General features: G+C 39.1%; 1 protein-coding gene across 2 annotated transcripts; it reads left to right on the top strand.

Moving 5' to 3' along the window:
* Nucleotides 1-1,978: 1,978 nt before the first annotated feature.
* On the top strand, nt 1,979-17,924 carry mlec (malectin). 2 transcript variants are annotated; one of them, XM_028458057.1, is made up of 6 exons: nt 1,979-2,213; nt 3,027-3,247; nt 8,753-8,931; nt 10,674-10,850; nt 14,019-14,076; nt 14,893-17,924. In XM_028458057.1, exons 2-6 carry the CDS (start codon nt 3,046-3,048, stop codon nt 15,135-15,137), a joined length of 861 nt encoding a protein of 286 aa, XP_028313858.1. In that variant the 5' UTR covers nt 1,979-2,213; nt 3,027-3,045; the 3' UTR covers nt 15,138-17,924. The 2 variants fall into 2 exon arrangements, with proteins under 2 accessions (XP_028313858.1, XP_028313859.1); XM_028458058.1 differs by lacking the exon at nt 1,979-2,213 and adding an exon at nt 2,638-2,707.
* Nucleotides 17,925-18,446: the final 522 nt, after the last annotated feature.

The raw sequence follows: 18,446 nt of genomic DNA, 5'->3' as shown, positions 1-18,446 counted from the left end.
TGTTTTTGTGGATCAGGATCCAAAAGCAAATATCAAGCCAGTTTTCAGTGGGTTGCGGGCATTTTTTTCAACTTGAGAAAAATATTTTGCGCTTCTTTGAAACGTCCTGGGATCAAGCCCTAGGGTGGACACTTCGGTCCTTTCTGTGTGGAGTTTGCATGCTCTCCCTGTGCTTGTGTGGGTTTTCTCTGAGTATTCCGGCTTCCTTTTGCAATCCAAAAATACTAGGTTGATTGGAGTCTCTAAATTTCCCATAGTAGTGAATGTGAGCGTGAGTGGTTTTCTGTGTGTGCCCTGTGATGGATTGGCACCCTGTCCAGGATGTACCCCCACCTAATGCCCAATGAGAGGTAGAGATAGACACCAGCAGATCCCTTCGACCATGAAAAAAGGAGCGTGTGTCAGAAAATAGATGAATGGATGACATGTAAATATTCATGCAGCAGAGTAAAGACTACAAATAAAAAAGGTACATAATTTCCAATGCACCTTTTTTTTTTGTAATTGTTATTATACACTGATTTCGTATACTTACATTTTCAAAAAATAAAAATTGTCCTTTTAAATGCATTTTGTAGTAAAAAACTTTTCAAGGTACGTTTTCTAAACTTAGACAGCTCTTTCTTTTTTCATTCTGTCAATAATGGTGATTTGGTTGGTTTCATGTAGTTTTATTAAATGCAAACCTAAATGTTATGCTACTTCATCAAACACCACTTCATTTCACTTATTCTCTTGAAAGGCAATTTGGTGTGCAGCAGTTAACCATATATTCACAGTATTAAATTAACATAAACAAAACATGAAACACAAAAGCATGAGCAGCAAATTATGTCACATAAAGTCAGTTGGTACAATCAGATAGCAGCGGCAATAACAAAGTGTTACCTCCTCATTTCCTTAGCTTTTATGGCTTGAATAGAGGTAGTCACAAAGGGGACCTGGTACCTATATTTTATCCTGGGGTACAGCCAGGTGTAGGCCGGAAGCGAGAAATATTCTGGATTAAGGAAATGAGAAACCTACGTAAGAATAGACCTTGCTTTTTATTAATCATCAATGTATTAAAAAAGTCCTCTATATTGTGAGATTTAACCCCTGCAGAGGCCACTTTAACATTTTTTCTAAGGGAATTATTGTCCTTGTTACCCAGGTTAGGTTACCACACCAGTAAATAATGGAAAAGGAAATGACTGCATAAGTACTAGAGTACTATATACATACTGTACAGCCTGTCATTGCCTGATCTAGGTAGATCTTGGAAGCTAAGCAGGTCTAGATCTGGTTAGTAGTTGGATGGGAGACCCCTGAGAGTTCCAGGTGCCACAATGGGGGACAATCACTCCAGTGGTATCTGTCATGGGCCTAATCCACATTGCCTAGTGTGAATGTAGTGTGTTGGTGGTGGTCGGAGGGGCCGATGGTGCACTATGGCAGCCTCGCTTCTGTAAGTCTGCTCCAGGGCAGCTGTGGCTACAATAATAGCTTACCACCACTAAGTGTGGAATGAAAGAATAATACCCTAATTTTTAAAAGCACTTTGAGTGTCTATGATAAAACACTATATAAAATTCAATGCATTAATATATACATGTAACACAGTGTGCATCACTATTTTCAATTATATTGATGAAAATTATGTTCGAGATTTTAAATCAGTTTTATTACTTAGGTAATTTTATGCAACTACTTCAGTACTTTCACTAAAGTGATATTTAACTGCACTACTTTAAGTAGTTTTTAACGAAGAGTATTACTTTGAAGTTGAGCACCTCTGCCAGAAAGTGATTTAAAACTGTAGGTTTTGACTGTCCTCCTTGTGTGCTTAAAGGAGGCTTTAAAATCATGAAATGCTAAACTTGCTTTCTACAACATTGATGCTCCCTTTCACAAACTGTGTGTGATTGTTCCAGGCGCTGCGATTGGCGACGGCGTCTGTCACTCACTACGTAAGAAACGTTATGTTAGGTAAGCCGGATCCGCCTCTGCACACTGTCAGCAGCTGCTGTAGCTGGTGAGAAAACGTGGAAGTGGATGAACTCATTGAATGAAAGTCAGCGTGGAAGTCCGTAACCAGCAGAGAGACTGGGACCCTCTGCACACGGTGGTTTGACTGGTTAGCCTGAAAGCACCCGGTAAGACTGTGGCAAGCTGAAATAACCGCGCACGTTGGCAGGACGTCGGGTTGGATATATTTGTGGAAGGAGAAGACGGTAAGAGGCGTTTGCATTATTAGGTGTTACAATTCAGCTGGTATTCGTGTTGACTGGCGGCTGTCTTCCTGCGTTTAACTGTGAGGCTGTTAGCTTCTTTTTAAACAGGAAAATAACGTAATTAATTTAATTATTTAAGAATTTTATATTCATGCAAAACTGTATGAAATTCCTAGTTTGTTTGAAAAGTATATTACATTTATAAACCGAGACACTGGATTTTCTGGATCTCTAAAATGCTCAGACGGCTGTATTATATGTAAAATCTCACTTGAATAATTAAGCACATACGGTTTGAACAACAATTGTTAAACAACTGTAAATTTGTGCACTGATTAGTCATTCGAAAAGTAACTTCTCTATCCTATGTCATTTGGCCACGTCTGTGCTAAAAGCCACAGCCAAGAAACCCGGAAGTGTGCCACAATTTAATAGTGTATCCAGTACATCTAAAACACTAGGTTCTCATTGACCAAGAATTTCTGGTTAGACAGGTAGGTTGACTTGAGAGTTAGCTTAGCCAAACTACCCGATGTTATTTGCCATTATTTTGTATTTTGCCTTTTAATACAATGTATGTCATGAACGTCTATTGATGACGATTTTGTTACTCGTTCGACTGTCATTTTCCGGCTTCGTGCACACATGCTTCTACCGGTAACGTTAGCATCGCAGCTAACTCAATATATCATGTCTCGCGTCTTGCTCTTTAGCATTTTGTGTCTGCTATCAACCGTGGGTGTGCCATTGTAACTCTGTCATTGAATGTGGCATGCCGGCACCGAGACCCTACATGTCCATGTCTCTGTACAGGACCAGGCGGTGAGAGGCAATGCAGCGGGTCACGGCGCTGCTCGTTGCCGGGCTGGTCGCAGCTGTGCTGTCGCTGCTCTCTGAGCAGTGCTGGGCGGACGGCGGTGGTCTCAGCCTCGCAGAGAGGGTTATCTGGGCCGTAAATGCCGGAGGGGAGGCGCACGTAGACGTGCACGGCATTCACTTCAGAAAGGACCCGTTGGAGGGAAAGGTTGGTAAAGGTGAGTGGACATCATCTGAGTTTAAGTAGCAGCTGAAAGACGGTGACATTGATGAGTTGAAAGGTTTTGCTTGGTCTTGGACACACATGTAGCAGAAACCTGTGCACAATGAGGATCCCGCACTTCACTGCAAACTAACGATGACTAAGCCCCGCCCCTCCGTAGGTCTAAAAAGCAGGTGAGGGGAGAACATGTTCCAACCAATACTATCCAGCTGCAGCCCCAGAGCGGAAGCCCCTGGAAAGACGGAAGTGACGTTAACATAGCGTTTGCTACTATACCGTGCAGCAATTTTTCAATAAAACCTCCAATTTAGCCAGGAAGTGGAGGTGGTTGGGGTTTAGGTTAGTAATGAAGAAAGGTAAGCATAGCCAGGAAGGGTTAGGGTTAGTAAAAAGGAAGGTATTGCAAAGTTGCCCAAATTTGCCAGAAAAGTGGAGGCTGTAGCACTTTTGTCCTGCCAGAGGCTTGTGTCCATTCAATGGTTCCCGCTCAGGGGCTGCAGCTGGATGCTACTTGTCCAACTGTCTGCATCTGTGCTTCCATCGCACCTCACAAGGAAACTACTGTATTCAGGGTTGGGGTTCTGTCACAGTCCAGTGAACTCGGTGTGGTTCTGGCGTGAATCTGAAACATTGTTGCATTTTAATTTTGTCTGGTCCGCTTTCACACTACTATTTGCTAAGCGCACTAAACTTTCTGAACAACGTAATGCGGGCAAAACGGTCGGTCGCCTATTGTACAGAATAGTGAAGATGAAAACAACACTTATGTCAAAAAAATACATTTTCCAAATGAAATCCTAAAATGAACCCTCCAGAAACGTAATAATGATTCAAAATAACCCATAATCACAGTGAGTGTGGAAATATTTGTCATGTATGTTTGTGTTCTGCCTGCTGGAGCGCTGGGTGTGTGTGCAGGTTCATGTGTGTGCTCATTGCTGTGACGATAGTTTCTGCGACTGATGGAGTCCTATATTTTGCAAAGGAAATCCTAAAACAAACCCCCCAGAAACGTAATTAATAATTACACAGAAATTATGCTTTGTCTTGCACCTGTCAGTGCTCATAGGCATCATGACACTGGTAAGGATGTATGATGTGAGAATGTATGCGCAGATAAAACATAGAGCAGTCAAGTGTGCACCCATGGCTGACCACGTTAACCGTTTGGGGTAGAGAGAAAGGGGAACTAAACGAATAATGTGGGAGTAATACGGAAGAGAGTGAGGAAATGTTTGATATGTTTGTGTGTGTGTGCTGACAAAGCGGGTCTGACAAACAACCAAACCCAACTTTAGCTTTACTTCACTAAATTTAGCTCTCAGAGAGTTATACATTTTAAAATGTGTCTGCGCTAGTGGCACTGTAAAAAATTCATGGTGAGAACCCTGCAAATTAACGTTTAGTATTTTCTTTAAAGAGTAAGTAAACCCCTGACTTCTGCTGACCTGCCACTAGGAGGGAAATTCAAAAAATGCCTTGATTATGGGCATTACTGCTATAGCTTTAAGACATGCCCACTCAGATAGCCCGGTAGCTGGGCGCAGAGACAGACTCATAAGCTGAAATTTGTCACTACATCTACAGGCACATACAATCACGATGTGAAGCTCACACACAGCCTTACAGACACCACTCAGGGTCACAGAAATGTCTCCGTGTACCCCACCTTCGCTGTGCACCTGTGAATACATCAGGAAATATGTGTTTGTTCCTAATGCTGATGGAGTTTTCACGTGGTTCCAGTGTGGTCTGCCACTGCAGCTTCATCTCCAACTCTCTTGTAGTTAAAGCTGTCTTCAGCTTCGTAGTTAACTTACTTGCTTCATAGCAGTCATTGAGTATGACATGGGACTCCGGTGTAATTCAACAGCTTCGATGTTTATTTTGCCAATCATTAAAATGGGCGTATAGCTTATAATCGATCTGCTCCAATCTCACACGCTCCCTCACTCCACACATGGTCGAGCAACTCGGGCATTCATTCGCAGTTAAAGGGCCACGCACCCACACAGGTATTCTGGAAATTCTTCCACTCTCTCACAGTCACAAGGCTGCATCTAGGTCCTGAAACATGGTACCGCTTGTTTTCTGTGAATCTGAATTGAGTTGGTGCCTAAAAAAAAAATAAATAACCTGAATTCATATGATTAGATCGGAGATTGGCCCAAAAATTCTGATCGTGTAAAGCCTAATTACGAAGGGACTCAGACTAGAGTCACTGCTCCTCTGCATTCAGAAGAGCCAGATGAGGTGGCTTGGGCACCAAATTAGGATGCCCCCCGGACGCCTCCCAGGTGAGGTGTTCAGGGCACGTCCCTCCAGAAGGCGATCTTGAGGAAGACCCTGGACGCGCTGGAGAGACTGTCTCTCAGCTGGCCTGAGAATGCCTCGGGATTGGGCTCCAACTTGAATTGTTAATTAATATAAAATGGTAAATGGACTTGATTTTATATAGCGCTTTATCACCACACTGAAGCAGTCTCAAAGCGCTTTACATATCAGCTCATTCACCCAATCACTCTCACATTAACACACCAGTGGGACAGGACTGCCATGCAAGGCGCTAGTCGACCACTGGGAGCAACTTAGGGTTCAGTGTCTTGCCCAAGGACACTTCGACACAGAGTCAGGTACTGGGATCGAACCCCCAACCTCTCGATCAGAAGATGACCCACTACCACCTGAGCCACGGTCGCCCTAAGAAACTTGCAAATGATAGACTGTTGCCTGGAATTGAACCACAATCATTTTTAAAGGCCAACGATGGAAATGAACAAACACTAGAAATATTGCTACTTTTGCATTTATGAAGGAAATGCATAAAAACGTTCAAAGCTACAACCCTTGTAGTGACTATATTGACGTTTACTATTAGTGTGTGGTATCATCATAAATGGCTTTGCTTTAATAAAAGCCAGGAAGCAAAATGTTCTGATGTCCTCTAGATTCTAGAACTGTGATCAGTGTTTATGGCAAGACCAGAGAGGCCATCCTGCCCCATGGATGACCTAAGTCAGGTCTTTATGAGCTCTCTGATGAAGTGACAGTCACAGGCCATTCTCAAGGTCATCCACAAATTGGGATACAGTTCTTCTAAATTCTTTTTGTGGGTGAAGGAGAAAACCTTTTGTGCAGGCGTGTTCCCAGGAGAGCTAAGCAAATGTTTTATCTTCATAGCCAGTTCCTCTTCATGAATGTCGTTTTCATCTCCACTGCTTAATGATGTTGCATTCATACAGAAATCTATAAACTGATTTTATTAATAAACATTGTAATGCACAGTGTATTTAAAGCATGTGCCAAATCAAAAGTTGTCACTTTAAAGAGGGGTTTTCAGTTATTTACACATTTTGTAAAGTAATAATAAAAAAAAAGAATAATTGATGACCTTTGATATGTCTGTACATGCTTCACAGTGCTATGAGCTAAAGGCGGGAGATGTCTATTCAATTAGAAATTACTCAATGCTTTAATAGTTCAAAATAAACAGACTTAATACAGTCACTCGCGTGATATGTTTATCAATCTAATTCTCAACACTTTATTTAAATGCCTTTATTTTTGTCTATTAAAAAGCTTTTCAGATTTTCAAAATGTTAAAGGTGCTGTCAGTGTCTGCAGCTTCTCATGTAGCCTACACATACAGAGACTACTGAAGTTTCTTGTCTTTGCCTCACTGTACTTCTCTGCAGTAAAATTAACTGAATTTACTCTATCACCAGTGTTGTGCTAGTTACTGAAAAACAGTAACTAGTGCCGTTACTAGTTACTTCATTCACAAAGTAACTCGGTTACTATTTTATTACTTATACCAAAAAGTAATGCGTCACTGGAATAAGTAACTTTTGAGTTGCGTAGAATTAAAGAATGTTTTTTTTTTTTTTTTTTGGTCATTTGTTTCCATACAGCTTCACATCAGTGCTGTAATAATGTAATAATCCACTGTTGATCAACTGTGCCCCTGTATTAACATCGTTTCCGATAAAAACCTCTGATAAATGAAATGTTATTGTATCCAACCCTACAGTTTCTGATCATTTACATTCACTGTACTAAACTCTGCTCAGTGTTAGTCTTTACAAACACCAATCTGACTGAAACACTAAGTATTCTTTCAATACCAGTTTATTTACCTTAGACCAGCGGAAACTGAAAATGTAAGGAATTGTGAAATAAATAAAACACAATACAACCTGAATATTATTAAAAATCAAAAATTAAAGTGGCTTCAGCATCATAAAACGGTTGTGTTTAGCCTTAAGAATGTTCCCTTACAGCTTAAGTACAAAAACTAGCAATAATGTTCAACATAAACACAAAAAACCCTTCTAAAATAAATACATGAAAGCAATCTGAATTACCATTTGGAATGAATTTGTCCAACTCTGCTTTACAAAATCTGCTATAAAACAACAATAAATGATGTGCATATAAAGCACAAAACAGCTGCTCCAAAATTAAAACAGTAATTTTTCAGCCTCAGCACAGTAATGTAAAGTAAGCTGTGCATATTCCAGGTTCACATTCTGCTGTTGAAAATGCTTATAAAGATAAATGTGGAAAAACAAATTCACAGCATTTTCCTCAGCTACACAATGCTAAACATATCAGGCTAACGAGCTGCTGTTAGTAGTGACTCAGCAGTAGCGACAGGCTTCTTATTTACAACAACATACCGTGCAATAGTTTGGCTGATCTGTCCCTGGATAACAGTCACAGCCCGTTAAAATCCATACGCTGTTGTTTCGGTGTAGAGGCTTCCGTCATGTCCACCAGCGCAGCGTTATCTTAGAGCTTCACTGATGCATCCTTTGGAGACAGATGAGTAAAATATTTCCACTCTGAGAAGCTCGTCCTGCTCTCGCATTGACTTGCCATGTTTGGGGCACGTGATGTAAACAGACGCGCGCTGGCAATGCTTCTTCTGTTTTACCGTGTTTGGCACGGCGTCACGCAAAAATATGTAGCGCCATTTTTATAGTTTACTTTGCTAGTAAACTAGCAAAGTAACGGACAACAGCACCATATTGTAACGGTAACTACGTTATTTATTTAAAAAATATTGCATTACAATACTAGTTACTGTTAAAAGTAACGTTGGGACACTGTATCACACATCTATTATCACTATTTCCCAATCAATATTATCACCAATCTTGTTTCAAGTGATTAAAGCAAGTTCCACCCAGTCCCACCATGACTGATTTCTGTAATCCTGGCCGCCTCAAGTAATGCCATGAACCCAGCTTTTGGGCTCACGGGGCCCTGCAGTCTTCCTATAGGGGGAATGTCTATGATATGATTGAAAGCAAGAGTAGAACACTGAAAAGATAGTCACCATGGCTAGTTTAAACTACCAGTCATTTACGATATGTGTGCAGCATGGAAAAAGCTTATCAATCAGTATCTTCAAAAATGAAGTGCTCATTGAAAGAAAACTTGCACTAATCAAAGAGCAAACTATTGATCTTTTGAATTGGTTTCTGCTTCTTTGTAGCCTCAGACTACGGGGTTCGTTTGCCAATACTGCGCTCCAGTCCAGAGGATCAGATTCTTTACCAGACGGAGCGTTACAATGAAGACACTTTTGGATATGACATACCCATTCGAGAGGAAGGAGACTATATACTAGTTTTGAAGTATGCTGAGGTTTACTTTGCACAATCTCAGCAAAAGGTAAGAATCTATGATTACTTTATTATTTAGCATGTATGGAAAAAAAAAAAAAGGTCGAAGACCGGTGTCTATACTCGAGCAAGGTTTAATTAAGCAATATCACCCTTGAGGTTGTTCTGTTGTGATGAAATTTCAGCACTGGTGTCATTTGGTCAAATGCTGAGTGCCGTAGATCAGTGGTTCCCAACCAGGGGTACGTGTACATGAAACAGATAAGGTTGGGAAACACTGAGGTAGATAATCATACCAGTGCTGATATTTCACACAACTGCATGACCTGAAGTGTGATATCAGAATCCGAAAATACTTAATTAAACCTTGAGAGGTAATTACAGTGGCTTATTAACTCACTCAGTGCCATTGACGAGATAACTCGTCATTTCAAATCCAAACGCTCAGTGCCATTGGCGAGATTACTCTGCATTTGTGTTTTTTCACGTGGATTACTAGAAAACACCCTGGCGGAGGTCCCTCATCAATATCTAAGCTTTAGATGAGAGATTAGCCACTGATGCTACCCAGCAAAGCAGGAAAAAGGGTACAAAATCCCCCCTGCCTGTGAGCCAAATGGCAAAATAATAGGTAACATGTACGAGGTAGCGAACTTTGGATAAGAGATCATCTGAGCTCAGAGGGAGGAAACGAGTTTACGAGACAGAAAATGGCGCTACGTACAGAGTTGACGTTCCCAGCAACTTACAACAGCGCACACTCAACCAGAGCATGTGTGGAACTCATGGATAATGTGGCGATGGTGAGATAAAACTATTAAAAAAAACGGGGCAAGCAGACAGAAATGTAAATGTCACAATATGGAGATACTGCGATTATCGATATATTGGTCAGAAATCAATCTACGATAATCTGACATAACAAGAAAAAATAAAATTTTTATTTTCTCATATCATAAATTAAAAAAAATTGTCCTATGAGCAGTGCAACATTTCTGTAAATAAGTGTCAATATACCAATGTCAACGAATAAGTATCTCCAATAGTGCTTTCTGTAAACAAAAAAATAAGGCCTTTCTTACCAGTGACACCATTATAGTGCAATATTCCAGTAAAAAATATATTGGTTCCTTCAAAAACAGTGACAAAATTTCTGTGAAGACCTACCTGCACGCATTTTAGTAAAAAAGCAGGAAAGGTTTTGAAAATTAAAAAATCGATACTTAGTGCGAGCATATCGATAAGCAATCGTGCAAAAAAAAAGATATATATCGCCGTATCGACATATCGTCACACTCCTACACTGGACGCCTCTATATTTACTTTCGTTAACACCATACGTGCCTGTGGGGTCATAGGTCACCTTAGGACCTCTTGCATTCTGTTCATACTCCAAAGTGGTGGAAGACTCATTTAATACGAATGACCACACATGCAAAAAAAAATTGATTTAAAAAAAAAAAAAAGAAAATTTAATCTGAATTGTGTATTAAGACCTGCAGTCTGAACATAGTGACGGTTTGAAGCGGAGTGATAAGATCCATAAGAAGTCCCAGAGCGTTGTTGCCCTATATCAGCACTCTTGGAATGTCTGTCGTCCAATCAAATCACTTGTTTGGAACTATCTGTTGTATAATGTATTCTATTGACTGCATAAGTTTCAATGTAAAAGTATTTATTTGTAAGAACCTTGAAAAATCAAGGGAATACTAATGTGCCTTGAAGTCTTCTTCTAAAAAGAAAAAAAAAGTATACCATAAATATGATTTTTGCATAACACAATGTTTGTAGGTGTTTGATGTCCGTTTAAATGGCCATGTGGTGGTGAAAGACTTGGATATTTTTGATCGAGTTGGTCACAGCACAGCTCACGATGAGATTATCCCATTCACTATTCGACGAGGAAAACTGAGCGTACATGGAGAAGTGTCTACATTCAACGGAAAACTGGCAGTCGAGTTTGTAAAGGTGAGCTGGTGTAATTTTCTCTTGATGTATTTATAAAAGAGTTTTGTGTGGTTATCTTATTTATTATGTGTGGGGTGGCACTAGACAGCTACAACATGTTGACTCGTTGCTCAATATTGTCAATCAAATGAATTACGGTTTAAGAAATTTGAAGGTCAAGCCATTGTGTCATTGTTTTACTTCTGTCATGTTTGCGAGGTATTATATTTTGCTATTGACCACCATTGTTTGATCATCGACAGCATGAAGGTGGGGTTTTTTTTTTTTTTTTCCCCCCCTCCGAGGATGTTCAAGACAGATGTCGCCACAATGAAAAAATAAAACTACTTTTTCTTAGATACCAGAAAAACTACAACTACAGTGGTGTGAAAGTGTTTGCTCCCTTTGTGAGCTCTACATGTTCCAGACAGATGTAAACATTAGTCAAAGATAACACAAGTAAACACAAAATGCAGTTTTTTAAATGAAGGGTTTTATTAATAAGGAAGAAAAAATCCAAAGCTACATGGCCTCTGTCAAAAAGTGTTTGCCCTTTAAACCTAATAACTGGTTGGGCCACCCATAGCAGCAACTACTGCAATCAAGCGTTTGCGATAACTTGCAATGAGTCTTTACAACGCTGTGGAGGAATTTTGGTCCACTCATCTTGGCAGAATTGTTGTAATTCAGCCACATTGGAGGGTTTTCGAGCATGAACCGCCTTTTTAAGATTTTGCCACAGCATCTCATAAGATTGAGGTCAGGAATTTGAGTAGGCCACACCAAAGTCTTCATTACATTTTTCTCAGCCATTCAGAGGTGGACTTGCTGGTGTGTTTTGGATCATTGTCCTGCTGTAGAACCCAAGTTTGCTTCAGCTTGAGGTCACGAACAGATGGCCGGACATCTCCTTCAGGATTTTTTGGTAAACATCTGAATTCATGCTTCCATCTATCACAGCAAGTCTTCGGTTCCTGAAGTAGCAAAACAGCCCCAGACCACCATATTTTACTGTTGGTATGATCTTTTTCTGAAATGCGGTGTTACTTTTACGCCAAAAAGTTCAGTTTTTGTCTCGTCAGTTCACTGAATATTTTCCCAAAACTCTTGGATCATCATGTTCTTTTTGCTTAGCAGTGGTTTTCATCTTGGAACTCTGCCATGCAGGCCATTTTTGCCTAGTCTCTTTCTTATGGTGGAGTCATGAACACTGACCCTAACTGAGGCAAGTGATGCCTACAGTTCTTTAAATGTTGTTGTGGGGTCTTTTGTCATCTCTTGGATGAGTCGTCGCTGCGCTCTTGGGGTAATTTTGGTTGGCTGGCCAAATTCACTACTGTTCCGTGTTTTCCCCATTTGTGGATAATTTGTGGTTTGTTGGAGTCCCAAAGCTTTAGAAATGGCTTTATTGACTAATAGATTTCAATTACTTTATTTTCCATTTGTTCCTGAATGTCTTTGGATCTTGGCAACACTTTTTCACACTGGGCCATGTACTGTAGCTTTTTTGTTTCTTCTTCCTCATTAATAAAACCCTTCATTTAAGAACTGCATTCTGTGTTGTCATCTTTGACTGTTTAAATTTGTTTGATATGAAACATTTAAGTGTAGAAAACATGCAAAAAAAAGTAAGAAATCAGGAAGGGGGGAAACACTTTTCACACCACTGTATATTCAACAGGCCTAAAAAAATATTTCATGGAGAAGACTAGCGATGCACTGAAATGAAATTTCTTTGCTGAAACCAAAAATAAGGAAGCCAACACCAAAAGAACTTTTCAGGCCATTTATTAGTACCTTTTATGGCTGTTTCTGTGTATTAACCTCACTGAAATCAAATCATTAAAGCATTAATATAAATGTATGCAATTGCAAAGTATAGATCAATTAAAATTAAATGATGCACAAAATAAAATGTGAGCTTGACTCCACTCGAGTACATTTAATGATATATAATATATTTATATATATTTATATTTAATATATATATATATAATGATAGGTCTATACCTGACTGACAGAGTCAAATTAAATATGCTCTGTCATAACACAATGTGCATTTAAGTTCTTGATTTTAAAAAGTAGCTTCTCTGCTTCATCACAGTGAGATTTGTTCTTCTCCTGCTCTGTGCACGTTGGTTTATTCCGACACCCAAGGACTGATATTTATAACTCGGATCAAGTATACCGTATTTTGCGGCTTATAGGATGATATTTTTTCCTTTAAATTTGAGGCTGTGGCCAATATGGCAGTGCGCTCTGTGGATTTTTCTGTCAGTCACACACGTGTCCAGTGATGGGAGGCAGAATATTACTGACAATCACCGCTACAGCGGAAGGAATGAATGAACTGTAGCAGCCACTGAACATCACGGTGAACTAACAATTCAGAAACGAGCTTTGGATAATGTGGGGAAAGCACTCTCAGCTTTAATGACAGGACAGAGGCGTCATGGTCCGTGTGCTGGACGGTGTCTGATCATGGAGGGAAATTGCATGGGAGTGAATGACAGGAGAAGTCATACATCTGTTGAATATTTATTTGGGGGTGCTGGCTCGTATGCATTTATGGTAGGAATTGTGAATAAACAGTACAATAATGTTTAAAATCCAAGATATATTTGCCAGTTTTAATAGTTAATAATAAATGGCATAAAGTTGTCAAATCACTGCGTTAGGTTTATCAGAAGCGATCGCATACAGGACTGAGGCTGACATAACTGAGACACACACGGAGAGAGCGTGCGCACTGAAACACTTCGGATAAAGTAAAAATCAGCCTGTTTATGATAGAAATAAACAGCATACATTTGCCAAATAACCACGTTACATTTGTTCAGAAGTAGGGCTGGGCGGTATGACCAAAAATGTATTTCAGGGTATTTTTTTTAATTCTAAAGGTTTCACAGTATATGACCGTATTTTTTTTTTTTTTTTCATGCATAATCGGGTGTTCACAGCATTTTCTACTGGTTGAAAATCAGATTCAGGTTAATTTTGCTGAGTACAGTAAAAAAAAAAAAAAAAACAGCACATGGAATTTGAACTGGTCAACATCATATACAGGTTTATTGAACCAACTGGTATATACATTCATAGTGTCAGTTCTTGCTTCAGCTAACTAATAATATTCGATGTGTTCTCTAGAAGCTTTAACATTGACTTAGTGTTTGTACTTTTTAATTCTAGGGATATTATGACAATCCCAAGGTGTGTGCTCTCTATGTGATGAAGGGGACGTTGGAAGGTGAGTCCTCAGGCTGAAAATTGACCTCTGCCTTCTTCACACTACTACTGCCTTCTACTATACACTACATCTTTTTTATTTTTTATATTTCTATTTAGTTGAAAAAAAAATCATACCTCCCACAGTAAATATGTTCAGAGTTAAAGTCAAATAAAAAGTTACTTTTTAACTTCATTTTTTGTTTTGTTTTTCCGTAAAAAATATATCCATCTTTCACTCTGTCACGAGTATATTCCATATATGGGGTTCACTGCTTTTTGACGGGTGCCTGTAACTATAGGCACAATATTCTCTCTAGATAAAAATAGGGCCGCAATTCAAATTAAGAGAACATAACTTAAATACCAGCTACAGTTTATTGTCTATAGGTCCTGGTCTGCATTGGTGCCCAGTGGGTCCGGACGCTGAAGTTCATGGGAGTATTTGAAGGAAATCTATAATGCTTTAAGTGACAGTAACTAGAGTATGACCAATTTAACATACCACAGGTTGATTAAGGTTGATTAAGACTTTATCAAATATATTTATATTTTCATTGACCAATAAAAACAACTCTTAATTTTGCCACATGGGTTGAAATTAACCGGCATACATTGATCACATCAAAACGGTTTATAAATGGTAATTGAATCTCTTAAAAAAATGCTTTGTGTTTTAGTCAACTATATCTGTAACAGATTTAGTGACATTAGATTTAAAACCTGAGTCATTTAGTTGACTAAGACTCGGCTGTAACAGTGGGTGGCTTTCAAAATATAAAATGATTTTAATTTAATACAATCTTTTACATGTGATATCTCACTTTCTTCGTATTAGATGTGCCAAAGCTTCAGCCTCACCCTGGCCTGGAGAAGCATGAGGAAGAGGAAGAGGAGGAAGAAGAAGGTGAAGTTGGTGAGGAAGGTGGGAAGAAAAAAGTCCCTACAGGTTCCAAGAACAGGGTCCAGTCCGGTCCCCGAACACCAAACCCATATGCAGCTGACAACAGCAGCCTGATGTTTCCCATCCTGGTTGCTTTTGGAGTTTTCATTCCTACTCTGTTCTGCCTCTGTCGCTTGTGAGGTAAAACCAGCTGACGTAAAGAGGACGACGACTGGAGGAGGAGAACGACAAACAATCATGGGGAGGGGAGGGGATGGGATGGGGGGGGTGTAGTGGCATCGGCAACAAAGGCAAAACCACACCTGAGGCAGGTAGCAGGAGATTTAGACAGAACAAGGTTGACTGAGGACAAAGAGACAAACTTTTCAGAAAGTTTTTTTTTGCAGGAAGAAGCAAAGTCTGCTGTGGAACGTGTCCAGCATCCACCTTTGCTAGTCATTTAGACTTGGTGGTTGGGCAGAATTAAGGCGACCTTCAGTGGCTGAAACCACCTTTCTGCAACGACAGGATACTCGAGGCGATCAGTCAGAGCCCACTCTGGACCTGACAGCGGTGTGTATTGGGTGCAGTAGGCAAACACACTCCTGTGCTGTCAGGTCACAATTGTCATGCTTCTATTGGAAATTGTTGAAGCGGTTATTGAAACCATACTTAATTTTTATAATCAAGATGTGCCATAAGATGTGGAGAGATGGAAGGAAAGAGCCATAATTAGCTCAGAGGGTGTGTGAGGCTCATTTCTGTCAAACTGATTTACAAATCTGCAGGAAACCTGAGGATGTTCACCACACTCTGATTAGTGTTTGAAAATATCATGAATTTCTGGATTTGGTTCCCCCCAAATTATTACATTGTTTTGTTAATTTTATTTACTAAATGATTTATTTTAGGTAAAAATGGCAGTAATGCCATTGACATTCAGTTCTGTTTTTGTGTTTTTTCAGTAGTTTACCGGTCTGCCTTTTTGTTTCACCAAAGACTCATTATTTCAGAAAACAGTGGCCTCTTTTAATATCTAATAGCCAGGAGTACAGTATGTCCAACTGAAACATACCACACACGTGAGGTTTTTTTAAATAGTTTCTAAAGTGTTTGGTCATAAATGAGTGTTTTGGGTTAAGTTGCTCTGTTGGATCCAGGCCTTCATAGACCGTCCTGCATCTCATTCTGTGTTGTTCAATACACATCTCAGACAAAAGAAAGCACAACCTTAGAAAGAAAAAAAAAATACTAAATTGTTTACTTGATAGTTGAAACCAAGACTTGGTCTGAATATTCCACATTCAATTTGAACTGTATTAGCAGTTCTCCTCAACATTGAGCTCTGAACTTTTAAATTAAGCAGTCTGGAGATGAAATGTGTTGTGAGTTGTCTTTTATCTGGCCCCCAACCTGTGTTTAGTCCACTGTTAGGTTTCAGCTACTCCGATGAATAATATTCCTATATTGACTGAAGAGCAGCTTTGTTTGAAGCATTTGGCAGGATTTTTTGTGAAGGTTCTTCTTTTTAAAGCTGTCTGGTTACCTCCCTCAAGTGCTTCAACCTACTCTGTAGGAGTTAATAACTTCGCCTGTTTCACTAATGCGTCTTAAATGTCACTGCACACAGACGCCCTGTAGTATCGCTGCTGCCTTAAGCAGTACTTGATAAGATCTTTTGAAGCCTTCCAATTCAGAGATGAAAAAACAAACTTGATTCAAAAAAAATGGACATGAAATAAACCCAAATGATTGACCGTTTGTCCAAAATAGTTTTTTGTTTTGAAAAATTTTAACACCAAAGTCCCCACCTCTTGTTCTGAAAGCTTACACAAGTACGTGTATATATAAGTTACAGATCACCCTTTTTTTGGTGCACCAATGTTTTGGGCTTTTTTCCCAATCATATTGGTTTTGTGTTGTTGAGCTATCGACATAGAGTGGGAACTTTAGTAAAGAGTTTTAAAGCAAACAGGCAGCAACATGAACTCAGTCCGAATAAAGGGATTATATTTGACAATAATCTTTCAGTCTTTTCTATGTAATTTATCAGAGTGGGGTTGGCCTGGAGATATCTTATTATAGGTTTAGATTTGTTTGACTTTCTTTCTCAGGTTGTTTTTTTTTTTTTTTTGTAATTTTATTGGTGTGACATTTGCACTGCTTTGTATGTTGACGTGTTGATTATTTGGTGTTTGTTGCCTTGAATCGTTGAATACATTGTGCTTTACCATCATTTGCCTTGATGTTGGTCTTTTGTTGCCTAGAGTCCATTCTTAATTTATTTTTTCTCTTCTGTCTAAATATTGTGAATGGATTTTTATTTCAGGAGTCACATCATTAATTGAAATTGAGTTAGTTTACTATAATACAATTTTATCTGTCAAACAAAAGTTTGCAGGTCAGTGATATAAGGCCTCTGTTTCAGCCCTATCCCAGACTTCTTTTTCAGATTTAAGCCACTTCTAGAATGAAACTAGTGTGGAATGAACATCTGTTTACTGTGAACTTTTCATTTCGCACATTAAAACCAAAGAAATGCTTTCATTCCATCTGATCGCTACATATCTGCATCTTCACAGGATGTTCAAGGTTTTTCATTTCAACATTTGTTCTCCTATGACACACCTAAGTCTATTGAGTGTCTTGTTATGTAAACCACTTTTAGTTTTAAAACAAAAGAACACATGAAAAATGAAATTTAACAAAACAAACGTCCATCAAACCATCTGTCATCCAGGCAGACGATCGTGAAACGCAAATGTCCAGGTCTGCCTCAGTCACAAAGTGTGAATGTGTGATTTTTCAGTCTTACCTTTATGGATCTGCTTTTGGTTTTAAGAGATGCTACTCTGAGGGCTGTACAGCAGCAGCAGGTTGAATGAGAAACATGTTTGAGACCCCTGATCTTCTGACTCAGATGTTGCATATATCTACAAAAATGATAAATGCTGTCTCTTTTTAATAAATGTGCTATTTTATCAGAAGGTCTTGTGGTTGCATTTTTTCATATTCTTATGGAATATATTAACTAGCAACTGCCCATTTATTGCTGCAGGCTTTTGTGGATAATAAGTGACATCAGTGTTTTCTGATATCACGCTAATTGTGGGATGTTTCGATTAAAATGGCCACACACCTGTAGAACTTAATCAAAGAACCTTTGAGGCGTGTTATAGAAATAGTTTGATCTATAGAGATGTCCTCTCTTTGTAAGGTTTTAAAGATATTTTGCTGAAATCCTTTAAAAGCATAGGTCCTAATGGATCAGCAGCAAACAAGATCTATGTTGTATGTTTAGTTTAATCAAGTCTCATTATTTATGCTAAAAAACTAGACAACTTTAAGATGATGCCAGTTTTATGTGGGTAAATGTTAAAGACCCAGGCTTTAAAAAAAGTGACAAATCAAACTCTAATTTCTAAGGATGCCACCATACTGTTATCCTATTTTAGTGTGTTTCTAAAGTAGTTAGCAGCATGAGACCTTAGCAGTCAGAGAGCATCTGT

Source organism: Gouania willdenowi, chromosome 9, assembly GCF_900634775.1.
Source record: "Gouania willdenowi chromosome 9, fGouWil2.1, whole genome shotgun sequence".
NCBI classification, from domain to species: domain Eukaryota; kingdom Metazoa; phylum Chordata; class Actinopteri; order Blenniiformes; family Gobiesocidae; genus Gouania; species Gouania willdenowi.
This window is presented reverse-complemented; position numbering and strand designations above follow the sequence as displayed.

Coding starts and splice junctions, on each gene's coding strand:
- mlec (XM_028458057.1), top strand. CDS start 3,046: ATGCAGCGGGTCACGGCGCTGCTCGTTGCCGGGCTGGTCGCAGCTGTG. Junction 3,248..8,752: donor GGAGGGAAAGGTTGGTAAAG/GTGAGTGGACAT, acceptor GCTTCTTTGTAG/CCTCAGACTACGGGGTTCGT. Junction 8,932..10,673: donor TTGCACAATCTCAGCAAAAG/GTAAGAATCTAT, acceptor CAATGTTTGTAG/GTGTTTGATGTCCGTTTAAA.